At 38.7% G+C, this 27743-nt stretch overlaps 1 protein-coding gene across 12 annotated transcripts in view; it reads left to right on the top strand.

The window, feature by feature from the left end:
- The window catches only part of Bap170 (Brahma associated protein 170kD), a 42513-nt gene extending 14997 nt beyond the window's left edge, over positions 1-27516 (top strand). For 3 of the 12 annotated variants that reach the window (XM_069506152.1, XM_069506155.1, XM_069506151.1), the window contains exons 17-38: positions 121-198; positions 1332-1424; positions 3770-3800; positions 3896-3951; positions 4535-5011; positions 5637-5726; positions 7219-7257; positions 8220-8327; positions 9097-9199; positions 9820-9897; positions 10890-10987; positions 12166-12255; positions 14912-15013; positions 16313-16511; positions 16762-16955; positions 17319-17426; positions 18223-18326; positions 18862-19024; positions 19566-19712; positions 22871-22930; positions 24406-24497; positions 25077-27516. In XM_069506152.1, the coding sequence (XP_069362253.1) occupies positions 121-198; positions 1332-1424; positions 3770-3800; positions 3896-3951; positions 4535-5011; positions 5637-5726; positions 7219-7257; positions 8220-8327; positions 9097-9199; positions 9820-9897; positions 10890-10987; positions 12166-12255; positions 14912-15013; positions 16313-16511; positions 16762-16955; positions 17319-17426; positions 18223-18326; positions 18862-19024; positions 19566-19712; positions 22871-22930; positions 24406-24497; positions 25077-25179 (2613 nt within the window). In that variant the 3' untranslated portion in view covers positions 25180-27516. The remainder of the gene's footprint in view (positions 1-120; positions 199-1331; positions 1425-3769; positions 3801-3895; positions 3952-4534; positions 5012-5636; positions 5727-7218; positions 7258-8219; positions 8328-9096; positions 9200-9819; positions 9898-10889; positions 10988-12165; positions 12256-14911; positions 15014-16312; positions 16512-16761; positions 16956-17318; positions 17427-18222; positions 18327-18861; positions 19025-19565; positions 19713-22870; positions 22931-24405; positions 24498-25076) is intronic. The other 9 variants (XM_069506163.1, XM_069506157.1, XM_069506153.1 and 6 more) reach the window with 8 other exon arrangements.
- Positions 27517-27743: the final 227 nt, after the last annotated feature.

The following is a 27743-nucleotide window of genomic DNA, read 5'->3' as shown; positions in this document are numbered from 1 at the left end:
TCATTCTGGGCTGGTTTCCGCACTTAATTAAACGTTTAAAACGAAACGTTTCCGTCTGTTGTGCGTAAATCGCGAACATAAGCTAGTATATAATATAACAAAGAATTAAAATGTATATAGGTTGCGCAAAGGCAGCAGAGTCAACAGAGGGTGGGGCCGGCCCAAGCTGGGACCGTGCTGGTGCAGTCTAATCAGACAGTAAGTTACTGTTTACGTATTTTTACTGTTTAAGGATTCGTACCCAAAGGGTGCCCAACGGGAACCTGTTACTAAGCTTCCGCTGACCGTACGTCTGTCTGTCTGTCAGTGAGTTGAAATTATTACAGAGTGTGTATTTCTATTGCTGCTATAACAACGAATAACCCAACCCCCGACAGACGACAAGTGGGAACCGGATCTTACTAGCACTTGACCGCACACACACTAGAATCCTGAGCGTAGCGAGGATTCTATTGTGTGTGTTTTTGAACCACTCGCTTCTATTGTGGTTCAACCTTCGGGCGTTTGTGCACTCACTCCGTATTCGGTTCGTATTTTTGTTTTTAGGTAGGTAACCAAAAAAAGGGATAGTCGTGTTTTTGCTTACATTAAAAAAACTAATACGAACCGAATACGGATGAGTGCACAAACGCTTTTAGAGTCCTTCGCTGGCTCGGAATTCAATACACACTCTCGCCGCAAGACCGCAAGGCGTAAGGCGGCAAAATAACAACTTTGCAGCCTTGCGTAACAAATAACTATTGTAAGTATTATTCTGAAATAGTAACTAGAAAAAGTTGTGGACTTCTTTCATTGGGCACGTTTGAGATCCTCGTTACTTTAGTTTTAAGTTTACGTAATTAATTACGTCAATTATTATCAATTGACAGTCAAAAATTGTATGATTTCACCTATTTTGAATAGCTTCGAATTCGAAAATAATACATACAAAGCTTATTTAAAATAGTTGTAATACCTAGCTGTTAATTATTAACTATTCATATCTTATGTTTGGGAAGGCATTGGCCCCTAAGACACGGGATTTCCTAGTTTAGGGGTCAGGATTCCAGAGAGTTGATTAATGTACTGAGTTGTTCAAATAAATAAATATATTATTATTAGAGGGTATTTTTTAAAATATTATAGACCAGCGCTTGGCTGCAATCAGACCTGGTGGTAAGTGATGATGCAGCTTATTATTGAGATAATTGGAGGGGAAAACTGATGCTGGAAGGGCGTTCCAAATCTTAGCAGTTTGAATTAGAAATGAGGAGGCATATTGCTTCGGACATATGGTATTATTAACATTGCACTCTTTCGTCTATTTTGCTCGTAACTTGTATGAATTTCAGAGTATGGAGGTAGACCCAGAAGCTCTGATCAAGTGTACAACAATAATTCCTGGCGGAGGAGTTACTACCAATCAAAATATGCAAGGGGAAAAGGTAATAATGCAGTGACTCGACAGTGGTGTTAATTCTTTAGGATAAATTCTAAACTCAACTAAATTGACAGATCTATTGCCATCCTTTTCCTCAGGGAAACAAATGGAATGGGAAATATAAGGGGAACGAGGGAAAATATGACGTTTTGTCGGTCTCAACGATCTATCAACGCACAGCTCAAACCGCTGGACGGATCAGGCTGAAATTTGGTATACAGATTACAAATAGTTGTGACGTAGCATCCGCTAAAAAAGGATTTTTGAAAATTCAACCCCTAAGGCGGCAAAATAGGTGTTTAAAATTTGTGTTATTCACGCGGACAAAGTCGCAGGAATAGGGTAGTTCAATGATAAAACATTTGCGTCAGTTTTCGTTTTGGTACTAATAATAGTTTCTGTTGTCTCCACTAGATGGCGATGTACGCTATTTGCACCGCGCGAAAGTTAGATGTTTTCTGATATACAAAGGCCTGAGAAACTTTGCTTATCGTTACAGACAGACACTTTCGCTATTTTTATAGCTGATGCCCGCGGTTTTATCCGCATATTTTTGCAAACCTCATAATAAAGAGGTTAATAATTAATATAATATTCATGTCATGTCACTTGGCAGTTGGCCGTTTTTATCATTATTATTGGGTCTTGTTTGGACTTTGGATCGTCTATCTACTATCTAGTATCTGGAGACCGACGCCTTACAAGTTACAGCCGAATTCTCATTGTCTATAATGAAAGCTGAGTGAAAAATTGATGCAATAATAAATCGGTCAAGTGTGAGTCAAGACTCGCACACGAAGGGTTCCGTAATTCGTGCCATCGTACATGAATTAACTTTCTAACACTTTTTTTTTTTGAATTTTGATGTCGGCAATATCGAAATTTTTATTACTTATTTGTTGGTATTGCGGCCGTAGAAACTAAAAATACATAATATTATGTGAAAATTTCGACTTTCTACCTATTACGGTTCACGAGATACAGCCCGCTGACGGACAGACGGACGGACGGACAACCCTCCACCTCCCATGGCCCCATCAACCTCTCGGTTATATGGGCCGAATCGCGGGAGGGCGCCCGTTCGGTACTTGCTCTTGGACGGACGGACAGCGGAGGCTTTTTAATAGGATCCCCTTGGCACTTTTCGGGTAGGGAGCCCTAAAACTTAGGTCGTCAAGTTCCTTGTTAATCCAGTCAGGATTAACAAGGAATAAGCGTAATTGCTACTTTATACTTTAAGGGGGTGCCCCGCACGTCACCCGCGCTCGCCTGCACAGGGTTAGCGCGGGGGCTGTGCGGGTGTGTTCAACCTGTCGCGTATACGTTTCGTTTTTTCGACGACGACAGGGTCTTCTCCGGTTGGCCGAAGGCCAAGCGGGGGTACGGGCCTCGAGGCGTAGCCTCCTTACCCGGGTAGGGCGCGGGTATTCATGTTACACCGGTGTTGGTCTTCTAGCCGGAATTTCACTGGCTAGGGCCCGCCATCTTGGCTTGGGGCCTCGTGGCTGGTTGCGTTCCCCGTGCTGCGGGCGATAGATTCGCCGTCGCGCACGGGGGTGGTGTCTGGTCCGGTGGAGATCTCCGCGCTGCGGTCGATAGGCTGGCCATCGCGCGCGGAGATAGTGTCATATCCGGTGGGTCTCGCGTCGTCATCATCATCGCTAGGATCGCCTGCGTGCCACGCTAGTGGTGGCGGTCGTAGGAGTTCCCGAGGCAGAGGACGCCCGGTCGGTGGTCGAATGGTCAGCGGAGCGATGCCGTGAAGGTGTGTGTAAGGTCCGTAGTCCGCGCGCGCTTTTTTTCATTTGTATTCACAATATAGTTTTCTTTGCCTGTACTAGATGGCGCTGTAAACTTTTGCATCATATTAAAATTTACCTGTGCTCTGACATACAATGCCAGAAAACTTTATTTTCATTACAGACAGACTTTCGCACATTTTTATATGATGATGATGATGCCTGCGGTTATATCCGCATATTTTTGAAAACCTCAAATAAGAGAGGTCGTAAAATCTCCAAATTGAAATATAGTCCCGAGTCCGTACAAAATGACATGATATTTACACAAAACGTTAAAATGGCGCGTGAGAAGTTAAATTTTACGCGCTATACGTAGAATAAACAGTACCTACGACTTATTGCCTGTTTCACGACCGCCAAATAGAAGAATGAATTTGTCATTTTCACAGATTCCCAATACAAAAAGAAAAACCGGCCAAGTGCGAGTCAGACTCGCGCACCGAGGGTTCCGTACTACGGTCGTATTTTTCGACATTTGTCCCTCGTGGCGTTTCAACGTCGTTTCTGAGCAAACGATAATAATTAGTTTTTTAATTTTTTCTTTCAGATGGTTGTGAGCGCAGTGGAAGAAGTTTTAGGTAAATATTCTGATTTTTTAAATGATAAATTAAACTAGTCCTCCATACTATAATTCCATCCTTCCTTAGTTCCTAATATTTCTTTTTCTTTTTAGTTCCAAAAGAGGAGCCGGTACAAATTCAGATTGACGAACAGGCGCAGTTGACTATCGTATGTAAAAATTATTGTAAAACTGTCATTTTTTGATTCTAATAATTTGTTGTTATAAATCAATTGTACTACCAATCTGAAATCTCAAACATTTCACGCTGTATAAAAATAAAAAACCGACCAAGTGCGAGTCAGACTCGCGCACCCGAGGGTTCCGTACAGTCAAATACAGTCGTATTTTTGCGTCGTTTTGCATGATAAATCTAAAACTATTATGCATAAAACTGTACAGGTAAAAGCCCTTCATATGATACCCCACTTAGTATAGTTATCTTACTTTGGAAAATGGAAATATTAATTATTTTTTCATGAACACATTTAAATTTTTTCGTTTTCAAATTTATTCCTCTACCTGACCTATGACCTGACCTACCTACCTACAAAATTTCATGATTCTAGGTCAACGGGAAGTACCCTATAGGTTTTCTTGACAGACGGACCGACAGACATCAGACAGACAGCAAAGTGATCCTATAAGGGTTCCTTTTTTTCCTTTTGAGGTACGGGACCCTAATAATTGCAACTTTTTTTAATTCAATTGAATAAAAAGTACAATATTAATTTTATGAAAAATGGTCTACAGAAAACGGCTCAAAACAAAATGTTAGCAGACCTCCTAGAGAAGAAGTCCAATCCGCCAGTACAAGTTGTACCAATGGGCCAACAGATCAACGCGCCGACCATACAAATAACAGAAACGGGACAAATAGTACAAGTCAAATCCGAAAACCCGCTCATACAAATCAATACCGACAACATGCAATCAAGCGCACCTTTCTTCCAAATCAAAAACGAACAAGGGCAACTGATACAGATTAAAAATGACCAAGGGCAGATAATACAACTCAAAAACGATCAACTCCAAGGTGTACTTCAGTTCAAGAACGACCAGGGTCAAATAGTGCAGATCAAAAATGATCAGTTGCTCCCTCAAGTTGTCCAGCAAAGTGTGATCCAAAGTGTGAAGTCGGAGAAGGAGCAGTTGATTGAAACAGTGATTACTGATCATTCGTATACGGAGCCTCCGAGTAAGAAGATGAAGATTGAGGATAAATCTGAGGTATGTTTTATGTGATAGCCTAGTGGTTAGGACGTCCGCCTTCTTATCGGAGGTCGGGGGTTTGGTCCCGGGCACGCACCTCTAACTTTTCGGAATTATGTGCGTTTTAATTAATTAAATATTACTTGCTTTAACGGTGAAGAAAAACATCGTGAGGAAACCTGCATGCCTGAAAGTTCTCCATAATGTTCTCAAAGGTGTGTGAAGTCTACCAATCCGCACATGGCCAGCGTGGTAGACTATGGCCAAAACCCTTCTCACTCTGAGAGGAGACCCGCGCTCTGTAGGGAGCCGGTGATGGATTGATCATGATGATGATGTTTTATGTTATGTTATGACTATGAGGTATGGTTGAGGTATGATAATATAATAAAAGTTTAGTCGCCGAATTGGGTAGTTGACTACATCAAAAATAAATTATTTATCAGTGATTATTAAATAGAGGGTCTTCCAAAATACGTCAAATCCACGTCCTTTGTTAGTTTTAAGTGTTAAACCATTTTAAATTATCTCAGCCGGGTATTTTTTCTCTTCGTACGTGCCCATAGAATGTCGCGTACATAAAAAGATCAAGACTAAAACATGAACCCCTTTTTACAAAGAGTTATCCAATTTTTATTTCTAGAGCAATTCTCCACAAGAGAGCGTGTCGAAAACTGCAGCAAATCTGTACGCGGCAATCGCAGCCTCCGCTCTCGAGGACGAAGACGATTTGGTGAGTGAATATTTTTAACAACAAGGGCGCGTCCATAAATTACGTGAGATGTTTAAGGGTGGGAGGGGGTCGAGTCAAATCTCATCTAATCTTACGTTGGAGAGAGGGGGGGGGGGGTCTCGGCAAATATCACGCAATATTTTTTTTCTGAATGAAACGAAAAAATTATACTATTTTGGTCTATTTAATCCAGATTGTACATGCTTAAGATTTAATCTTAAGCGTAATCGTAATACGATTTTAGTAATCTATTGTTAAATTTTTATTACACTTATAACTCAGCAATATTGATTACTAGTCTTAACTAGTAAATAAAAGCACGAAGCAATTTTTTCGTGTTTCCTTTAGTGCCTAAGCCTTCAAGAATGGATTGCTGCGCAAGCGAATTGAACTAGGTTATCGGGATATGTAACAAACTTCTAACACCCCCTCTTTTTCGGGGTTAATAATAATGAGCTACTGACATGATAGGGCTCGTTTTAACCCCCGACACAAATAAAGGGTTGTTGTGACGGATACTTCAACAAAACCACAACGTTTTGGCACAGCGTATGCGCTCTTCAGCACGTATTTCGTATGCAATGAAAATATCAGTCAAGAGCGAGTCGGACTCGTACACAGTGTTCCGTACCATATTACAAGATAAACACTTTTTTCATGGCAGTCATTTTGATTTTTTTATTATTTGTTAAAGCAGCAATAGAAATACACATATGTACTGTGAAAATTTCAACTCTACCTATTACGGTTCACGAGATACAGCCCGCTGACAGACAGACGGACGGACGGATGCACAGACAGCGGAAGCTTAGTAATGGGTCCCGTTGGATGTGGAACCCTAAAAAGTGCGGGTAATTGCCGCTGCTATTCGCCTCGTCCTCTTCTTTCAAAAACAATGTGTCAATTCTGACATTTTCTACACCTATGTAATATACGAATTACGTTGCGTTTCAGCGGCGGTCTAAGATATTGTTGCAATAAGTAACAAAAACAATAAACAATGAGCAGTATAAACTACACAATGATAATTCAGATTATAATTGTATTTGTAGGTTAGGTTATACTGGGTGTAACCAGAACGCTGGTCATTGCAAATAACTTGAAAAATGACGGATTTTCATACAAACTTTTACCCCTATTTAAGGGTTGGAATTTCGAAAAATGTGGCCGATTCTCTTGTACACAATCTCTAAACTAACTTAACAGGTCTAAATCTAGTGCCTATCCTTTTCCGCAAGCAACATTATGAAAGGGATAGCAATAGATTTAGACGTGCCATTTTAGTTTAGTTTAGAGATTGTGTACAACGGAATTAGCCACACTGGTTACCAAAAACACACCCTCTAAATTTCATGTCTCTAGGACCGGCGGTTTAGGCTGTGCGTTGATATATAAGTCAGTCAGTCAGTCAGTCAGTCACTCAGGATTTTGAATTTTATTTAATATAAAGAAACAGTAATCGTTTGTCTTTTTTCATGTCTGTACCAAATAGCGACCCCGTGGGATCATATTGGCTGGTGCCTTGGCTAAGGTGTTTAGGATAGAAAATTGTATATTTTTTGATTTTTTGCATATTATGTTCTACAAAAATCTGATTAGTAAAACTATCTTTATCTTTTATATATTGTTGCTTAGATATATTATTTACAGTTACAGTTATATAATAAAAAATCTATATCGTTTTCATAGTTAGATTTAAATAGTAGTTTTTTTTTAATAAAAAGCTTTTAAGAAATGACAGATTGCAATATATTTCTTGCTTTAAATCCTCTATAAAAGATCCTGAAACAGTTAGCTTAGCTGGCATAACGAGACAGATTTATGCCAGCAGTATAGCGCTGTCTCTTTTTCACAGGAGTGTTATAGTGAAATTCAGTACAACTTTATAACACTCGTTTGGATGCTTTAATGGTTATTAAGATATTGGGTGTTTTAATGTTAGCAATAAGCTAACTGTTTCAGAATCTTTTATAGAGGATTCATAATATTATGGGTGTAGATAAAGTCTTGTATGCAACTGTTGATAATTAGGTATTAAACACTCAAGTCTTACTATTATCACACTCGGCTTCGCCTCGTGTGATAAACCGACTTTCGTGTTTTAATGCCCCTCGTTATACAACAGTTGCATAAATAACTATTAATTAGATGTATATAGTCAATGGCCATCTTTAGCCGGTATATAGTAGTATCAGATTTTAAAATTGATTGAAAAATATCTGTACAAATCTTAATATTTAAGTCAGATGAATGTGCTAATTAGATGCAGACAATCTCTAAACCAAACTAAATTAACAGTTATAAATCCAGTGCTGTCCTTTTCCGCAGGTAGCATTATGAAAGGTATAGCGAAACACTTAGAACTGTCATTTTAGGTTAGCTTAGAGATTGTATAGAATAGAATTAGCCACAGTGTGTTCAACCGAATTAGCAGCATTGTAGTTTTGTATTGAAATAACTAAATTACTAATTATAATTTGGAATATTGTCAAGGTACAACAACCAACCATGCAAGTGCAACAACCCACACTGCAGGTACAACAACCAACTCTGCAAGTGCAACAACCGACTTTGCAAGTACACCAGGCTTCGGCTATGCAGGTATGGAAATATTGTCAAGGTACACCAACCAATCATGCAAGTGCAACAACCCACGCTGCAGGTACAATAACCAACTCTGCAAGTGCAACAAACGACTTTGCAAGTACACTAGTCTTCGGCTATGCAGGTATGGAATATTGTCAAGTGTTGAGTTACAACTCTAAACACCCGTGCAAAGCCGGGGCGGGTCGCTAGTTTATAATATTAGGGTGTTTGTGCACTCATCCGTGATCTTACGGATTCGTGAAAAAAATACGAATCGAATGTACGTATTTTATGACGGCCACTTCGAAAAATCACGGATACGAACCGAATACGTATATGTGCACAAACGCCCGAGTGCACTCATCCGTATTCGGTTGTGTGGTGTGGCCGTTATACAAATACGTACATTCGATTCGTATTTTTGACGGATCCTGGGACAACTCTCCACCTCCCATGGCTCCACCAACTTCTCGGTTATATGGGCCGAATCGCGGGAGGGCACTCGTTCGGTACTTGCTCTTGGCATTTTCCCGGGCTCCTTTTTGACTCCCTACAAATTATTTTGTCTCTTCCTTATGCTTATGCTCACTTGCCACACGCTGCTGCTCCTTCGTGGTGTCGGCTTGGCATCCGTACGCTCCGAGCTGCTAAGCTCTTATGCCAATGTTGTAGTTCCCCCGATGAGACGAGGTTCGTGTAGAAGACGGGCCGGATTTTTGACGGATCCGTGAAATCACGGATAAGTGTACAAATGTCCTAAAGTTTGGATTATTATTTTGTGCAGATGCAACAACCAACTCTACAAGTACAACAGCCGATGCTCCAAGTACAACCGATGGACGTCCAAAACATTCTCGCTTCTCAATCGGGACAGATTATATTACAAGGTAATTAGTCTTCTCCTTTGCCGACTACCTTCTTTTTTAGGCATCATCATCATCACTATCATCATCATCATTATCATCGTCATCATCATCACCATCACCATCATCATCATCATCATCATCAACAACCGATAGACGGCGGACGTCCTAACCAATTTGCTTTTAAATGAACTTAATTGAAATTTCGCGTAGACACTCCCGTAGTTGTATATCCTCATAAATGTTCCATATACCTTTCACCAAATCACATCTCGGAAATCAAGCCCCAATTATGCGTATATGTGCAAAATTTAACGAAATATCAAAAAAGATACCTGGCCATATTTTATGACTCAGCTACTACATTCAAAAAAAAGCTATTGTCATTTTACGATGGGTTCATCTTCTAAGTAACTTAGTTATTTGTTTAGTTAAGTTCTTTTTATTTTTCAAGATATTTTGCAAATGCTGTGTACACATTTTATAGATACATTTATCAGCCTGTGTTTTTATATAAGTGTCGTAGTTTGTGTTAAATTAATGTATTGTATGTGTTCCTAATAAAATAAAATAAAAATAAAAAATAAAGAAATTTCTGTGATCAATAAATTAAAAAAAAAACTTGACCGGGTTTTTTTTTTCAGAAAAGCAGATGCCATCACAAACGACGCAGTTCATGCAACAGCCGATGCAATTCATTGCAGCGCCGGGCACTTCGCAGGGTAAAACTCATAATAATATTTTAAGAGTGCTCTCCATGGTCGCTTCAAGTCAAGCGGGAGAGCATGCTATTGCAATCAACATTTACAGGCGGGACATAGTCGAGAGTGAGATGCATGATGTGTGAACAACGCAAATCAACGTTTGATATTGCGTCATTTTTAACGGACTTCCAAAAAGGAGGTAGTTCTCAATTCGGCTCGTTTTTTTTTGAAAATTAATTCATATTTTTAACAAACAATAGACATGTGAATTCATTATTACGTAATGTTTGCCTTAAAGCCAATTGTGTCGCAATTTTGCAGTTTCTTTTTCTTCTTTTAAAATATGGCTTTTTTCAGTGCCATATCATAGGTGACACAAAGGAGATTGACCGGTAAAAATGTGCAGTTAAAATTTTGAACTGTTTACTGTAATAGAAGAGTTAAACTATTAATAGAGATGTCTCACGGGTAATGAATAAGTTTCACAAAATATAGTTTTACTATATTTATTGTTTTAGGGCATAGATAATGAAGAAATAAATCGATATCTTGGCCAATTTTAGATTTTAAACAACAAATAATAGAATAATAGGCGTAATACGTTTGTATGGAGAAGCGCAAAAGCGTAACCTTAATGATCCAAACGCACTTACGTACATCGGCCTTTAGAATGACATTAAGGCTTTGTAGAGCATTGTCTCTGTCACATTTTCGGTCTTAACGACAGGGACAGCGCTCTACAAATCTGCTGTCTCCTTCTAAATAAATAAATAAATAAATAAATAATTTTTATTTCAGGCAATGAAAATACAACCCATAACAATATACACAGTATGAAGCGGATTAAATTAATATTAGAATCGATTAGAATATAATATAAATGTAAAAAAAAAATGGAGCTAACAATTTAAAAAACTAATCTAAGTAAAGGTCGATGTACATAACTTTCGGCCGCGTCCTGTACTATAGTATTGGATAGTTAGAAAATTTCACTTATTCTATATCCGCAGGTGGTCTCAGCTATATATCACAAAACATACCCGGCAATATGATGCAGAAAACTATCATTATTGTACAAGGCACCGGCGGCGGACCGCTTACTCTAACGGTATGTAATTCCAATATAAAGCATAAAACTAATAATCTCGTATTTTTATATTGCATAGTTAAAAATTAAAATACACGTAAATTATGTGTATAATCTGTCTCTATTAAAAACGGTTCTAAACAAAAAAAAAAATTATCGTAGCATAGAAACTAAATTGAATAACAAAGAGTATCTGCATCTTTTTCTTTTTAATATTGCTAAAACGGGACGGAACATGAATTTTACATTTAAAGACTCTTAATTTTAGTGCACGCTACTTTAAACAATAGGCTCGCGACTGGCAGCTAAAGTCACGAAGTTTGACAGCTCTAAATTAAATTTGATACTGTCAAACTGTGTCTGTCCTTTTCACATCACGTTAGTAAGAAGGGGATGCAAATACTCTAAAATTTGATTGTGCTACCACAGTACCAATGATGTAATGCTGATAATTAATTACCTTATCTTGAAACTAAAGCTACGAGGGTTCCAAACGCGCCCAATTTATTTTAATATTTAACAGTGGGGATCCACATGACAATGAAATGTAACTTGGCTAGACGTCTTGTGGCGCCCTCTGAGATCAGTTTTGCCTGTGGATCCCCATTAACTTTTAAATCTAAGTATATAAAAGGAAAAGGTGACTGACTGACTGACTGACTGATCTATCAATGCACAACTCAAACTACTGGACGGATCGGGCTGAAATTTGGCATGCAAATATTAATTGTGACGTAGGCATCCGCTAAGAAAGGGGTTTTGAAAATTCAACACCTAAGGGGGTGAAATAGGGGTTTGAAATTTGTGTAGTCCACGCGGACGAAGTTGCGGGAATAAGGTATAGTATTTGATATAAATAATATTTGTCCCGGCTGTACTCACGTGTCTAGTCGACGTTAGCCCGACTAGTGTCGCGGCCCGCAGTCACATCCGCGGCGCGTGCGCGAACTGACTCCCTTGAAAAAGGATCCCGGATGGGTTCGAAACTAGTCGGGCTAACGTCGACTAGACACGTGAGTACAGCCGGGACAGATATTATTTATAATGGAAATCACTCACGGTAGTTTAAACGCTAAAATAGTATTTGATAATTTATAACAAATATACTATTAAAGAAACCGATTGAGATGCTGATATGTCTCTATAAACCCCATTATAATAAAATGTATCATGTCTTATTATTGATATTTCCACGCAAGGTGAACAACCCGGCTGGTCTCGACGAGGCGACGCTAAACAGCCTTATTGCGCAGGCCACAGATGCGATAACCCAACAGCAAATCATTCAGGTTAAACACTTGAGGATTTAGCCGCTGTACTAACCCGCTGCTGCCCGACGATTTTATAATTTTTTTGACATTAGCGATTCTTTTTTTTTTTTCAACTTGGTGTACGGCTCTGGGAATTAGCCCTTTTGAGCCTATGTAGCGATTCTTTCGAACTGTGGCGAACTGTCATATTATGGATGCGAAAGTGTCTGTCTGTCTGTCTGCTAGCTTTTCACGGCCCAACAGTTTAAACGATTCTGATGAAATTTGGTACAGAGTTAGCTTACAGCCCGGGGAAGGACATAGGCTACTTTTTATCCCGAAAAATTAAAGAGTTCCCACGGGATTTTTAAAAACCTAAGTCGCGGTCATCATCTATTCACTTATATAATACTAATCTAATATGGTATAGACAGTCAACACTTTAATATAGTTCTTGCATTTCACGAAGGCCACTGACTCATGCTTGTGTTTAAGTCGTATACGTAAGGTACACTAAATGTGTGCGTTTGACAGCGCTTGCTCGCGACTGATTGGTCCGACATGCACGCACACTTACGCAATGACTATGTAAACGACGTTACCACAAGTAAAGTTCGATAGCCTTCGTGAATTACTAGAGCTGTAACAACACTGTTGTAATGTGCTCCAGTTAGTCAAGTCAGAGTACTCTCTATAGATCTCAAAAAGAAAGAATATAATCACTAATGTTCGGTATTTCGCCCAAAGGAGGTGCTAAATGTCGAACAGATTACAGAATCAGGGCCCTGGTTATTTCTGCCTCGACTTATCACCACTTTTTTTTTACTAGACTCGTTAACAAATATCATTCTAGACTCTTTTCTGTTGCACATTTTTAATGGCTGGAAGTCTCGTACTGAAAACTTTGGACTAAAGTTTATAGTCACCTATTTTAGATAAGGCAGTGGTCCGACCGCCGACGATGAGCGAGAAACGAGTAGAACTAGAAACTTAAACGAGTTGGCGATCAGCGGGAAGCGAGTGTGTAGTTTCGATAGTTTTGTCGCCGAGCTATAAGCGAGTGTGCAAGTGCGACGAGCGATTACTCGCGCCATTCGCCCGCGGTCGCTCAGTCCTGTGCAAACTGCGCGCGCGTTCAAGCGAACAAGCATCGCTGAACGAATATCGCTGAGCGAGTTTATATTTGAAAGCTCGTCGCTCAGCGAAAAAACTAGTAAAGCGATTCGTCGCCGGCAGTGTGAACAGTCATAGAGCAACTTTTGATATATGCTTCTTTTTCGTCTACACGGAATGTACATTTGTTGTGCGATTCTTGAGAGACAAAATCGCCGATAGTTAGTTGTTTTCTCGCCGGCGGTCGGACCACTTCCTTATTAGGATGGGTCTGAAATGTAACTTTTCCTTGAAAACTTATAATTAGATTTTAGCGTCTGTATGGTTAAAGGTGTCCATAATAATGACAAATATTTTATAGTCCAAAGTTAAAGTCTTACCCTCTAACAAATAAACCTGGAATAGCGCTGGAATAGTTATACTCTGTTTTGTCTTTCTCTGTCATCAGTAATTTGACATTTGAAGGAAAAAGACAAAACAGAGTATAACTATTCCACCGCTATTCCAGGTTTATTTGTTAGAGGGTATAAAATTATGTTCAATTACTAAGTTTCGCTTTTAGATTTCCACTCATTTTTTCTGAAAATTTTCACAGTAGTATTTCTAATTTTGATTATAACTTGAATTGTCTACCATCTCCTTTCAAGTTAGTCCGCTTCTATCTGATCCCCCGTTCCTACTTGTCGTCTGTCGGGCCTGGATTATAATCGAATGTTCCAATGGCAGAACATTTTATATGAAGCTATTCACACTTGTCGGAAACCGATTTTGTGTCAAAATCTTCTACCACTGCAACATTCCGGCTAAAATCCCGGCTGATAGACGACAAGTGGGAACGGGGGGTTAGACTGCATCATCACTTACTACCAGTTGAGATCGCAGTTAAGGGCTAACTATGTATGAGACTAAAAAAGACTACAAACATGTCTAAAAAGGGCAGCACAATGCTTACTAATAAGTGCACATATTTTACTAATTCTGTTTAACTACTTGTATATTTTTGTTTTTTACTAATTACCATAATATGGTGTTAAATATATGTGTTCTATTTTTATCTTTTTGTCTGATCTTAACGAATTTTCTATTTCTAAGGTCAAGGGCGAATTTTAATTGTCAAATAATTTCCGAGGAACCTTTCCGAGGAGGAGTTCTTAGGCTTCCGTACACAGAGGTTGCCGAATTTGTTGCCTTGATGTTGGTACGCGGCATCTATTTTGTTATTTACTAGAAGAATTTATATCCTGAAGTGGTACGGAACTCTTTGTGCGCGAGTCTAATTTGCACTGTATATAAATCTGGCTTTATTCCTCTGTCAATTATTTCAATAGAAAACAGTCCTTAGATATTTAATAATGAATAGAGGCGTTAAAATAAACGTTAGGTTGGAAAAGTAATATCACAAAAAATGGAGGGATTTATAAAAATAATACAAAAAAAAGTATTAAGAGCAATATCGATAAGCAGTGATATCAATTCATAGGAGATAGGATTCAGAAGAGAATATAGGAGCCTTTTATAGGCATCATACATCCACATTTCTTTATATAACTAATCTAACATAAAAAGTGCTTGTTGCATACAGAATTCGGGGGTGATTCAGTCGACGCAAAGGGTGATAGTGAGCCAACCTACCCTCGTCAGCACTTCTCAGCCCATAGCCGTGGTGAAAACCACCTTTACACAGGTTCATACTGCACGGCTTTTGTCACATGTACTACATGCATGACCACAGAATTCTAAATAAGCTTATAGAAATGGAATCTGCTGTCTTTGATACCGGGTTAGGTAGTGTTGACGTAAAAATCAAGGAATTCAACGTCCCTGTCACTCTCCCACAACCCGCATCCAGCCGCACGAGCCAACCCAGTCAAGCGGGACACCTATATAAAACTTATTTCAATATGTAAGAGCGTGCTAAACGCTTACGATTTTTTGACATAATAGTATGTTATATTATGAATAAAATGTCAGAAATCGGGCACTTGACAATTAAAGAGATGTTTGTGTAGGTATTGCCGTCACTCATACATAAATAAGACATCTCTAAATTCTTGCATCCAAAGCAATGTAAATTCAACTGTTACTTCATGATACGTCTGTTTTTACAATAACGCGCACTGATGTTTCACAAGACATCAGTGCGGCAACGATCTCACGCTTCTTTGCCATTTCTATACTTATTTTGAATTCTGGGTGCATGACCGAGTATCTAGACTCGTAGAGTGTTTTACGGGCTTTCCTAGTTTTTGGCGGCTGAAGTATCGATGATGAGATTAGAATTTAGTAAAGGTTTTATTTATTTAAAATCTGGAATAGTCTCCAATCGAAAAGATTAGTCTGTAGAAAAACTTGAATATATGTATTAGAAGTAAATTTTGTACTATGGCATTATAGCCACAAATGTATTTAGTGTAGTTATCATTCTTTTATTGTATGTATATAGCTATTTAAATATATAATATAACAATTTCACAGCCAGTAGTATAATTATTATTATAAGTCAATTATTTTTTATTTACGTTGTATACCCGTACTTTGTAGATTTTGTAGAACACACAAGTAGACCAAAATTATTTACATGGCATATTATTTCTGCTAGCTGGGTTTCTTTATTACACGGTTCATGGTATATATTAATATACATAATATCTTTGGTTTTGGGTAGTTTATAAGTGTGGGTCATGTTTGCACCGCTACTTATTACTGTTTGTATAAATGTTTATATGTACTTAGTTGGAAATTGTAGTTATTTTTTTATCTTAACGTATCAAAAGTATAATATTCCTATAATGTATAACTTTTGAAACTCACTCGCCATATTTGCTCTAATTGTCAACTGTCATGTCAAAATTACGTTTTAATCTTAGATTATGGACTAAAATCGTACTTTTGACATGACAGTTGACACATAGAGCAAAAATGGCGAGTGAGTTCTCAAAATGTATGCACTAAGTAAATACTGATTTTTGTTTCCGTAATCTAGAACGCGCCACAGATAACACCGAGTCAGCAACCAATAATAACAACCCAGCCGCAACCTCACAAAGCTCAAATAGTCAACCAAGCGCCAACGCAACAGATCGTTGTAACCCAAAAACAACCACCCGCTTTGATAAGTACGTCAACCAACAACCAAATTATCGGTAACCAGATAGTTGGGAGCAACCAGCAGATAATTCAAGGTAACTTACACATAAAAAAATACATTTTCTTATACCATTGTTTTCTTGGCCATTGGACATATTTTACTGTTCAAAGATTTTGAGATTTTAAGTAATAAGAACAACTATTATTAATTTCTAAAACTTATCAAAAGATCATTTTGAAATATTATTTTATTTTTACAATGTGATGTCAAAAATCCACGTTGGCCTAACGCGGGATATAATTTTTTCGCGACGGCTTAAATTCTAAAATTGGCTATTTTTTTAGGAAACCAGCAGTTATTGCAAGGCAACCAGCAGATTATAGCAGTGTCGAACAACCAGCAGATCATTATGAACGCACCGATGAAGCAAGGCATGCACAGAGTGGTGCAGCAACCACAGAGAAGCCAGGTTGCGACTGCACCCATAACCAGCACGGCGTCCACTGGTGATATTAAGAGTGGTGCAATACAAAGCATTGTTAGTAAATATTATTCGTTTTCGACTATGGTAACCTAAATAAACCTGACCTACTCTAACAAAACCTATAATACTGTGATTAAGCAAGGAGTTCACAAAGTAGTGCAGCAACCACAGAAAGAGTAACCTAATGTAATACATAATCTACTTGACGCTTATATGTGAAAATTGCCAAACGCAATCTCAGAATCCATTAAATATGTTTTTACCCTCAACTTAAATATTTGCCCTCTACATAAACGTCTCGGATAAAATGGCTTATTTTATGCCCTTGTTGTAAAATCTACTATTTTGTTGTGCCAAATAAATTTATCTTATCTTATTTTTTTATTTTTGTGATACTACAAAGGATTTTTTTTGTAGAAGGGCCAGCAACCAGTTATGAGGCAAGTTATAACTCGACAACCAGTTATGGTGGGCAATACCAAGATTGGCGATAAGGAGATGGTTATCACGCAACCTGTTACAGAGGTAACATCCAGCATTACAGGCATAGGCATAACTGAGAAGGTTCCTGCGGTAGTGGAGCGGTGCGGGAGGGGTGTGATGACGTCACGCGAGGTCAGTGATTCGTCAACTTGTGACAACTGTCACCCTCCCGCACGGCTCCACTACCGCAGGAGCCTACTCAGTTCTGGTTATGCGCTATATACCTACAGTAGTTCTAAAAAAGTCAAATCAAAAATCAAGTTTTTTCAATTAGGACCTTAGGACTCATAGAAAAGAATTTTTCAACATTTTGCACGATAAATCAAAAACTATTATGAATAAAAACAAATAAAAATCTGTTTTGGAATGAACAGGTAAAGCCCTTTCACAATATGATACCCCACTTGGTGTAGTAATCTTACTTTGAAAGTTGAAAATACTAATTATTTGTTCATGAACACATTTTAATTTATTTTTGTGATATATAACCACAAATTCACGGTTTTCAGATTTCCTTATGTCTGCTATAAGACCGTACGCGGCCGAAAGTGATGAACATCGGCCTTTAGAATGACATTGCATGTTTGTAGAGCGAGCGTTGTCTCTGTCACTCATATCCATATGACGTTTTGTCGATCTCAACGACTGAGACAGTGCTCTACAAATCTGCTGTCTCCTTCTAAATTTCATCAGTTCATCACTTTTGGCCGCGTACTGTACCTACCTGTACATGACAGTTGACTCAGAGTTAAAATGGCGAATAAGATCTCAAAATATACGCACTATAATTATGTTTTATACCTCTCTCTAATTTGATTAACTGGGATTTACATTGCAGACCAAACCACCACCCCTCAAGAAGACAGTGACTCCGCCTCCTCAACCTTTGCCCGCTGGAGTCGAAGATACACCGTGGATTTGTCACTGGAGGGGATGTGGAAAGTGAGCTAACTAGGCCCCATACTGTTCCTTACTGTTTTATTTTTAATTTTACATTGTTATAGAAAGAAAGAAGACAAGAAAGAAAGTTGTGCCACATATCCCAGGATCTTCCTTGGACTGGGGGCACACGATACGTTGCGGCGCCGCACCGCAATGATTTCACTGTATTAGCGGGCACACGAGCGGTGCGGCGCCGCAACGTTGTTATGTCGCAGTGGCGCCGTAGCAGCGTTGGATAGTCTGTTAATAAAAACAACTGAGCGGCACCGGTGCGACGTCGCAACGCATTCACCCCTCCCCGCCTCGTCTCGGTGGTTGCAAGTCCGGTGCGGCGCCGGAGCCCAGCGTGTGACATGCCACAGATACTTCTATGTTACGACGCAGCGAGACCGCTCCGGCGCCGCACCGCCGCCGCAACGCATCGTGTGCCCCGCTCTAAGGGTTTGGTTATCCTTTAAAAAGTTTACCATATTTTGTAATAAAAAAAGATTATATTTGATATTGACTATTGATATGCTTTTTTCCTGTTCCTTAGGATATTTTCAAACGCATCGGAAGTCTTTAGTCACGCTGCGCGCACGCACTGTCCCAACACAGCGGGTGGCGAGGCGCCTTGCATGTGGCTGGACTGCGATAGGGTGCCACGACGAACCTTTGCCTTGCTCAACCACCTCACTGACAAACATTGCAGCCCACACGTAAGTATCCCCCCCTTTTCTCTGTCTTTCTCTCACTCCCTCTTTCTCTTCCTCTCTTTCTCTAGTGTCTCTCTCTCGTCTCTAGATATACAGAAAGTGTCGAATCTTAAACCTTTTCTGAGATACAGTTTGAAAATTGGGTATGTTCAAGTCAAGAGTGAATCTATATGCAAGTACGTTCCAACTTAGGCTGTGTCATCACTTGCCAGCGGGTCTGCTTGCAGCCAAGCGCTAGTCTATAAATTTAAAAAAATACGGGACCTACACACTGACTCATCAAAATGCATTCTAATGCAAATGGTTATTTTAGTGAAATAATCGTAGAAGCACTTTAATAAAACACTTCCCGTGTATGTAGAAATTTGAACGGTGGGATTAGTGAGGTTTTAGCTTATAAACAAAGGAAAATAATACCAAAATTTGCATTAGATCGACCACTTCTAAAGATACATTTCTCAAACGTATCGGAACTCGGTAGTATTTAGTCACGCGCACGCACTGTCTCAAACACAGCGGTCAATATGTGTAATGCGTGTTGCAGGCACTCAAAGCGATATTCAACTCGCGGCGTCACATAGCGGCCGAGGCTGAAGCCAACAAACCAGTATCCGTGGGATACCCGCCCAACGCAGCGTTGGCGGCCTTGAACAAACACGCCACCGACACTCTAAACCCACGGGAACTTATGGTAATAATTCCTTTGCTAATATATTTGACTATCACAGTGTATATATGGGCCGAAACACAAAACGTTGCAACGCGATGCGAAATCAGGTCAAAGCACACATATCAACTCGGGAAGGGATCATCACCGTATCAATTCGAGCGGTCCAGTATTCTTTGTATGAAACTCCTTATTGCAACGCACACTAATTGGAATCGTAGCGTAATCGCCTCGCCTCGGGACAAGCTCACGAACTGCGGTGCGGTCAACTTGCAGTTCCCGCGCCTACGGCTCGTCTCCGCACTTACAGTCTCTCTATACGTCTCTTCGTCCACGCTTGCCTGTGTGCGGTCAGAGAACTGTAAGCGCGGCGTTGCCTGAGCCGTAGCCGAGTCGACGTACTGGAACTACTGATCGGCGTTTACATTAGGTTGACGCCTGGTTAACGTCTAGGCGAAATGCAATACGGTGACGATACCTTGCCGAGTTGATATGTGTGCTGTCACCTGAACGCAACGCAAAAACTGTAATGCGCTGCGATTTCGTGCCGTAAGGCATCTTTCTGCTATTGAGGATTTGTGTTAAGGATTGGAAAAAGCGTGTTGCAATTCAGTTACGTAAAGAAGTTTTTGCCAAGCTTTTCCTTCTTCTTTTTGGGAAGATAGGCCTTTTCCAATGATTTTTTTAGGTCCACGTGTACAAAAGGTGCTTAAATACGTTAAAGTTACTGTTAAAATTTAACCGTGAATAAAAACAAAAAAGGTGGCACAAGTCAGAGTTTGTTGATTTTGGCTATTTTACTTTAATCATGGAGGTATGAATACTGACTTGTCTAACCCACTTTGCTTTTTATTGCTGGGCAAAGTTTAACGGTAATCGTATCGTAATTTTAACCGCCTGCCATGCAACTAGGCTTTAGACTTGTCAATTCAGTGAGATATCATATTAGATATCAATTCAGGTAGAGATTTGTATCAGCTGAAAGAGAGGTAGTATTATTTCAAGCTTATAGTTTTTTCAGTTTGCTTGGCTTTAATAAATAAAATCGGTAAATAACAGATTTCTCACTAAGTAAATAGGAAAAGGCAAAATATGTTTTCTGCACATTGAAATTATTGTTTTGCAAATATGTATATATAACTAGCTGAACCGGGGCGGCTTCGCTCGGGTGGAGTTTAGAAAATTGAAGGGGAGGTTGAATTAAATTTTTCTGTCCGTAAGAACCATCCTCGTACTTCAAGGAATATTATAAAAAAGGAATTAGCGAAATCGGTTCAGCGGTTCTCGAGATTTGCGATGACCAACACATTTGGTGATTCATTTTTATATTATAGAATGATCAGCCTATTCTACAATTATGTGCAAGCATAACATTAAAATTACACAATTAATTACACACTCTCTAAACTAAGTTGACGGGTCTAAATCTAATGCTATCCATAGGGAGCATTTTGAATGGGATATTCAACACATTTTTTTTTTTCAAGTTAGAGATTGTGTACAACAGAGAGACACAGACAGACTTTGTGACAGAGAGTCACAAAGGCAGATAGTAATTCGGTTGATAGGTCTAAAAGCATTTATTTTTAGATCTGTCAATGTAATTTAGTTTAGAGAAATACACAAATGGCTTGGCATAAATTTCGACCTCAATCTATTCATTTAATGTACCTACCTATTGAATGTATATAATTTAATTGGTATAAGGTTTTTATTTAATAAATTACTAAACCCAATCTGTTAATTTAACACTGGGTTTTGGTCGTTAACATAATATAAATTTTAATTTAAAGTCCACTTTTGTAGCAAACACACATTTTAATGTAAAGTCCACTTTTGGGTAGCAAAGATATAATATTACCAGTGGTCTCTCTGTCACTCTCTTCATACAAACGTAGTTTCATTCTCATTTGAATACGAGGCAACCAAAACCAATGAAATTTGTAGACACGTTTTAGAAAATAATATCTGTGGTTTGACAGATCTCCGTTAAAATGTCTAGTTTTAAAAATATTGAGTTTGATTGGTTAGTAGGCAAATGAGAGCTAAACTACACTACTACCACTTTTATAAGTTACGTCGATGTACCTGCGCAGAATGGTGCGAAAATATCTCAGCCAACAATAGCGCGCGTCCATCCGCTATTGGTTGTTGCCTACGCGCCATGTTTTGTACAACGTGAAATAAGAGCGGGATAGCACGAGTTTCTGTTGTTTTTGTTGAAAATCTTAACGTCAAGCAATAAGGTCTACATTTCATTGGTGTAAATTCGGTTTAAGTCGGCGTTAGGTTGCGGTATTCTGCACAAACGAACTTTGCCGATGCGACTTATAAAAGCGGTGGTATTGTACGCTACGAATAACAATATCTAAGCAAATGTAACTCAAGCTGACAACCGGCCAAGTGCGAGTCAGGCTCGCGCAATGAGGGTTCCGTACTACGGTCGTATTTTTCGACCTTTTGCAGGATAATTCTAAAACTATGATACATAAAAATAAATAAAAATCTGTTTTAGAATGCACAGGTGAAGACCTTTCATATGATACCCCACTTGATAACTATCTTACTTAGAAAATTGAAAATACTAGTTATTAGTTCATGGCCACAATTTAATTTTTTTGTGTGATGTTACCACAAACTTCCTCATTGACGTTGAAACAGTGTGAGCGTTTAATATTGTAATGCTTATGTTGGTATGCGTTATGGTTCCAAAGGAGATGGACAAAAATTGTATAGACGCGTGCCCCAGAATGTACAGAGATGATATATGTGCCATTTAATAGGAAAAACTTCTACTTTAAGAAAAAAAGTCGCATGTTGTTTTGCAGTCGTGGCATTAAGTTTGTGATAGGCTTAAAAGACTTCCATCCAGGGCCGCAAAGTTAAAAAAGGGAAAATCTTGGCCAAAATCGATTTAAATTCTTATTTTTTTCAATTATTTTCAGTGACTGTTTTTGAATGTAAATAGTAAAATTTAAAATTCATTGTATATTTTATCTGAATTTATTATAATACGTTTATATTTGTTCAGCCTGGGACAAATTTTGTCCATCTCGTTTAAAGGCGTCATTGTATGAGGGTTACATTTCTTTAGATATTGTTATTCGTAGACTGTACGTTTGTTTGGAGCGCACTAGGAATTAACCCATCTTAATGTCAATCACTGGTGCTGTGCCCACTAGTCAGTAACCCGCGCGCGCGCGCAGCACAGGGACGATGTGAGTTGCACGCCGGACCAGTTGGTGAGATTCGTTTGCATTGCTTTGTGACGGGGCTTAGGATAAAAACGCCTCGACGAAACGAAACAAGATAGAGTAAGCGACAGGTCGAGATGGCAGTCGAGGTAGACACAACCCCGTGCTAACCCGCGGGGTGATTAAGTAAAACGTTGCAATAGCGACAGCAACGTGACAGCAGTAGCAATGCGACAGTTCATTTGCTGTCTCTCTTCTTCTTCTTCTTCTTATTTTGCTTTGTGGATATTGCTGTCTCTCTCTAGCCGGACGTTTGACAGCAATGATCGCGAGTGTCGTGTGGGTGTGCCCCCGTCCCCTTGCCTCATACCCCGATTGCCATCTTGACTTATCGCGAACTATACGTGCTATGATACTGGATACCTTGATTTACCTGTTTCTGTGCTGGAGACTCTTGGTATGAAGTAGCGAGTGTACTGATTCGGAATGGAGACATGTCCTTCAGTTCAAAAGGTCCGAGGAAGTCCTGAAGCCCCGTTACGCATGTTGTCACCGAGCACTAGCTGTTTTTTGTCAGTGTTGTCCGTCCTTTGTTTTTTTTTGCAGCTTACTGTGTCATAATACTCTCGAATACTTATATTCATTATATTTGGTGTTTGTTCTCATCCCATTGGGTATAGTTCTTGCATTTCAATTGTATAATATTGGGTAAGTGAGGTACACTCATGGCCTACAGAAAGTGGGTTCACTCAATATATGGGTTTGCGAGCGCTTGTTCGCGACTCATTGGTCCGATATACACGCACACTTGCGCAATGCCCATGTAAACGACGTAACCACAAGTTAAGTTCACTCGCCTTCGTGAATTGCAAGAACTGTAAGAAATAATAAAAGTCAAAAAGGTGGGTGAATGATCTTCGTCATAGAGCGGCCATACACGGAATATTTTAGTATGAGACTTGACATCTCAATTCTCATCCACGTTAATCGAATTCGAGAGTCGAAACACACAGCGGGAGTAAAATGGGCCTAAATATCCTTGATTTAATGTCGAAAATTCAGTATCATCGATTTAATAATTTCTTCAAGGTACCTGTATATGGCCGCTCATAAGCTTTCATATAAATGTATCCCATTTACGACTTTTTTTCAAATAATGCTTTTTTTGTATCTGTGTATTAATCGTCGTTAATACGTCTTTTCAATCAAAGTATGTTTTTTTAGATGATTCATCAGAAGTATCTAAATCATTCACAAGAGTTATCTTCCTTCATCATTATTATGATTTAAAAAACCTACTTTAGTTAGCAGGTTATTAATGTTAAATATATTTTGATATTTATTTAAATTTTTAATATAATTATTGTAGCGTACTAATATTAATTAAAAGAAGATGGAATTTGTGTACTTTTGATTGCTTATAAATAGTTTGTTGCTTTTATTCGCTTAGTGTGCGTCCGCGTCCTTGCAATGTGCTATGAATTCTTCTCAAGTAATGATATGTTGTTTATTATTTATCCTAGGATGAAAACGAAGGCCCGGTCACGAAGAGTATAAGACTCACAGCTGCACTTATATTGAGGAATATCGTCATTTACTCCAATACTGGTCGAAGGTAAGGTAGCATTTAACTTAATAATATACTAGCAAGGCCACCGATTGCTAATCTAAACATATAAAAGGAAAAGGTGACTGACTGACTGACTGATGGACTGACTGACTGATCTATCAACGCACAGCTCAAACTACTGTACGGATCGGGCTGGGCATGCAGATAGCTATCATGACGTAGACATCCGCTAAGAAAGGATTTTTGAAAATTCCATCCCTAAGGGATAGAAAGGGATAGAAATAGGAGTTTGAAATTTGTGTAGTCCACGCGGACGAAGTCACGAGCATAAGCTAGTGAAAATATTTTTTCAAAACGATCTGACGGTGTTGCAACACTTCTTCCAAGTTAGCCCGCTTCTGTTTTTAAACTGCATCGTTACGTCTAACATAAGAAAAATAACGTCTGCTAACTTGAGAGACTTAACTTGACATAAGAAAAATAACGCCAAATGCAGTAAACGAACTGTCTAGTTTAAACTCATTCTTGTGATCATAATTATGATAACTTTATATTTAAAAATAGTTCCCTCAAATCCTACAAATCGGTTAATTTTATTCGGCACTGACTAATATTTTTTTACAGACTGCTCCGTTCCTTCGAAGCGCACCTAGCAGTAATAGCGCTCAGCAACGTGGAAGCTTCTCGAACGATCGCTCAAGTTCTATACGATATGAACAACATTTGAGAATCGCTTGACGGACTGCGGTCCGCCAATAACTGACTGTTGTTTTATATTGTGTGATGCAGTAAATAAAGTATTTTTTAAACCACTGTTTCATCAGCATACTTACACTGGCAAACAAATTAAGCAAAGTGCAGTATTGAGTTTTGGTAGACCGAAAGAGACCACGCGATTGGTTGATCAATCGCCCCTTATAACGATGCGCCGATTTTCCCCCTCTACAGTGATTTTTGCTCAAGTTGTTTGTCGGACACTACTTGGCTGGTCCAATGACCCAAAGAGTATCGTGGTCTCTAACACTATAGTCGACGCATTTTAAACTGAGTCGTCGAGTTATGTCTGTTTCGCTCGCACTTACAGGTCGTAGGTAAGTGCGAGCGAAACACACAGATAACTCGACGACTCAGTTTAACATGCGTCGACTATAGGGCTGAAATCTATAGGTCGCACTTTGACTTAGCTCAAACTTCAACCCGAGTTAAAACGAGATAGATTAATGTAGAGATATAAGTCTGTCTCGTTTTAACTCTGTCTTAAGTCTGAGCAAAGTCAAAGTACGTTCTATAAATCTCAGCCTGAAAGCCACCAATATATGCCTGTCTTGCTTTACCAAAAACGTTGATAACCTAAACACAATTGTTTTAAGGTTCGATTTTGGCCATTGATGACTTCGGTAAAATCAAAATGTTGAATAGAAAACATTAAAACAACGATCTCTAGGCCCTTTTCCTGATATCTATGGTCTAATGTTTTAATGGTCGAAATCTATCAACGTCGTTGAAAAGTGAATACATTAACTAAGAGCTTATACTTTTGGTTAATGTATTCGCAAAACAACAATTGCGCGCAAAACAAGTAGTCTAATCTGAAATTATTACATGGCGGTTTGCGCAGAGTGCAGACTAAATATCTAATCCCGACTAATCGCGAGATTTACGCCTGTTGCAAGCCTGTCGCGAGACACGTAATCACCCCGCCCGGCTGAGATATCTTTTTGCACAGTCATATACGAGGACCTCGTAGTCAAATTGGAGCATTTTACTGTATGGAAAATTTAGGGAGGTGTAACTGGCCGACCGAGCATATACTAAACGGTGTAGCATACTTTGTAGCATTAACATTATTGTCGATTAGTGTCGCAAATTATTTTTACACTATTTAATTAGGTTAATATTAAAAATAGAACGTAGAACAAAATATTGTACCTACCTATGTACTTACTGATTAATATAGTATTTTCCTACTTTTAATTAAAAGATAATCACCTGAATCTACTGTGTAGTGTGCACTAATTTTATCTAAATCCGTCCAGTATTATTTGAGTGAAAAAGAACTTGTCTTAAATCATCAGTTGTTACGAAAAACTTTGCAGTTTTTGGGCTTATCCACCCAATAACAGCTGTAATAAGGTGTATTCTCAGAAACGTGTGTTAAACATACTAAACTAAACATACACGAAATCGCACTAAAAATAAACGAGATGGTTAAACGAACACAAGTTTCCGAGTATACACCCTAAGAGCGCCACCACCACCACCACCAAGGTACACACTCATTCGATCCGAATCCGTGAAAATATGGATATAAAAAATATCTACGTCATATGTCCACAACCACCATACAAATAGTTCTATGACAACTTTGGAACGTATGTATTTTCACGGACTCGGATCGGACGAGTGCGTAACCGCTGTAAGGTGGCTGCTTTAGTGCGAATAAACAGAATAACCCGTTTTTTATCTATCCCTTACCATTTATTATTTATTTATTTATTTATTTTATATCTTATTAGAACGGCAGTGCCACTTACACTAACTAGATGATTAATAATAAATTTAAATACAAATAAAGGTACAAGAAAAAAGACATAAAATACAAAACGATAAAAGATCAAAGGATTTTGAATATGTACGCTGAATGAATATGAACATTGAATGACATATTAATGCAAATGTGTTACTAAGTACTTTTTGTATATGACAATATTAATATAGATATTGTGGACTGTAAATTAGGTGTATGAGCATTATGAACAGTGAACATAGTACCTACTATATAGTATGTATACTGTTCGTATTATACATTTTGAAGCTCATTGTGAAGGAGCAGACTTCGGATAGATTCTAGGTTCTAATACCAAGCGAGAGTGCCGTCATCCGTACGCCTAGCACGTCATGCTCTACATTTAGTTAATATTGGTAATATTTAATATGCCCAATAATTTTAAGGATATTTCGTAATTCGAAGACAATATAAGTAAATAGCGGGAACCGTAGTCTGAATAAAAAAGCTAGACTAAAGTACTGTGTAACCATCGCTCGCGACGTAACGATGAATAACACGACATTGTGGCTAATTCCTTTGTACACAATCTCTAAACTAAACTAAAATATCACGTCTAAATCTATTGCTATCCCTTTAATAATGTTGCTTGCGGAAAAGGAAAGCACTAGATTTAGACCAGTTAATTTAGTTTAGTTTAGAGATTGTGTACTAGAGAATCGGCCCCAATAATTACCATTGTTTAGTAGTCAATATTTGTATTAACCGATCAACAATATTTGTAT

The sequence above is a fragment of the Maniola hyperantus genome, chromosome 22, assembly GCF_902806685.2.
Source record: "Maniola hyperantus chromosome 22, iAphHyp1.2, whole genome shotgun sequence".
Lineage (NCBI taxonomy): Eukaryota > Metazoa > Arthropoda > Insecta > Lepidoptera > Nymphalidae > Maniola > Maniola hyperantus.
This window is presented reverse-complemented; position numbering and strand designations above follow the sequence as displayed.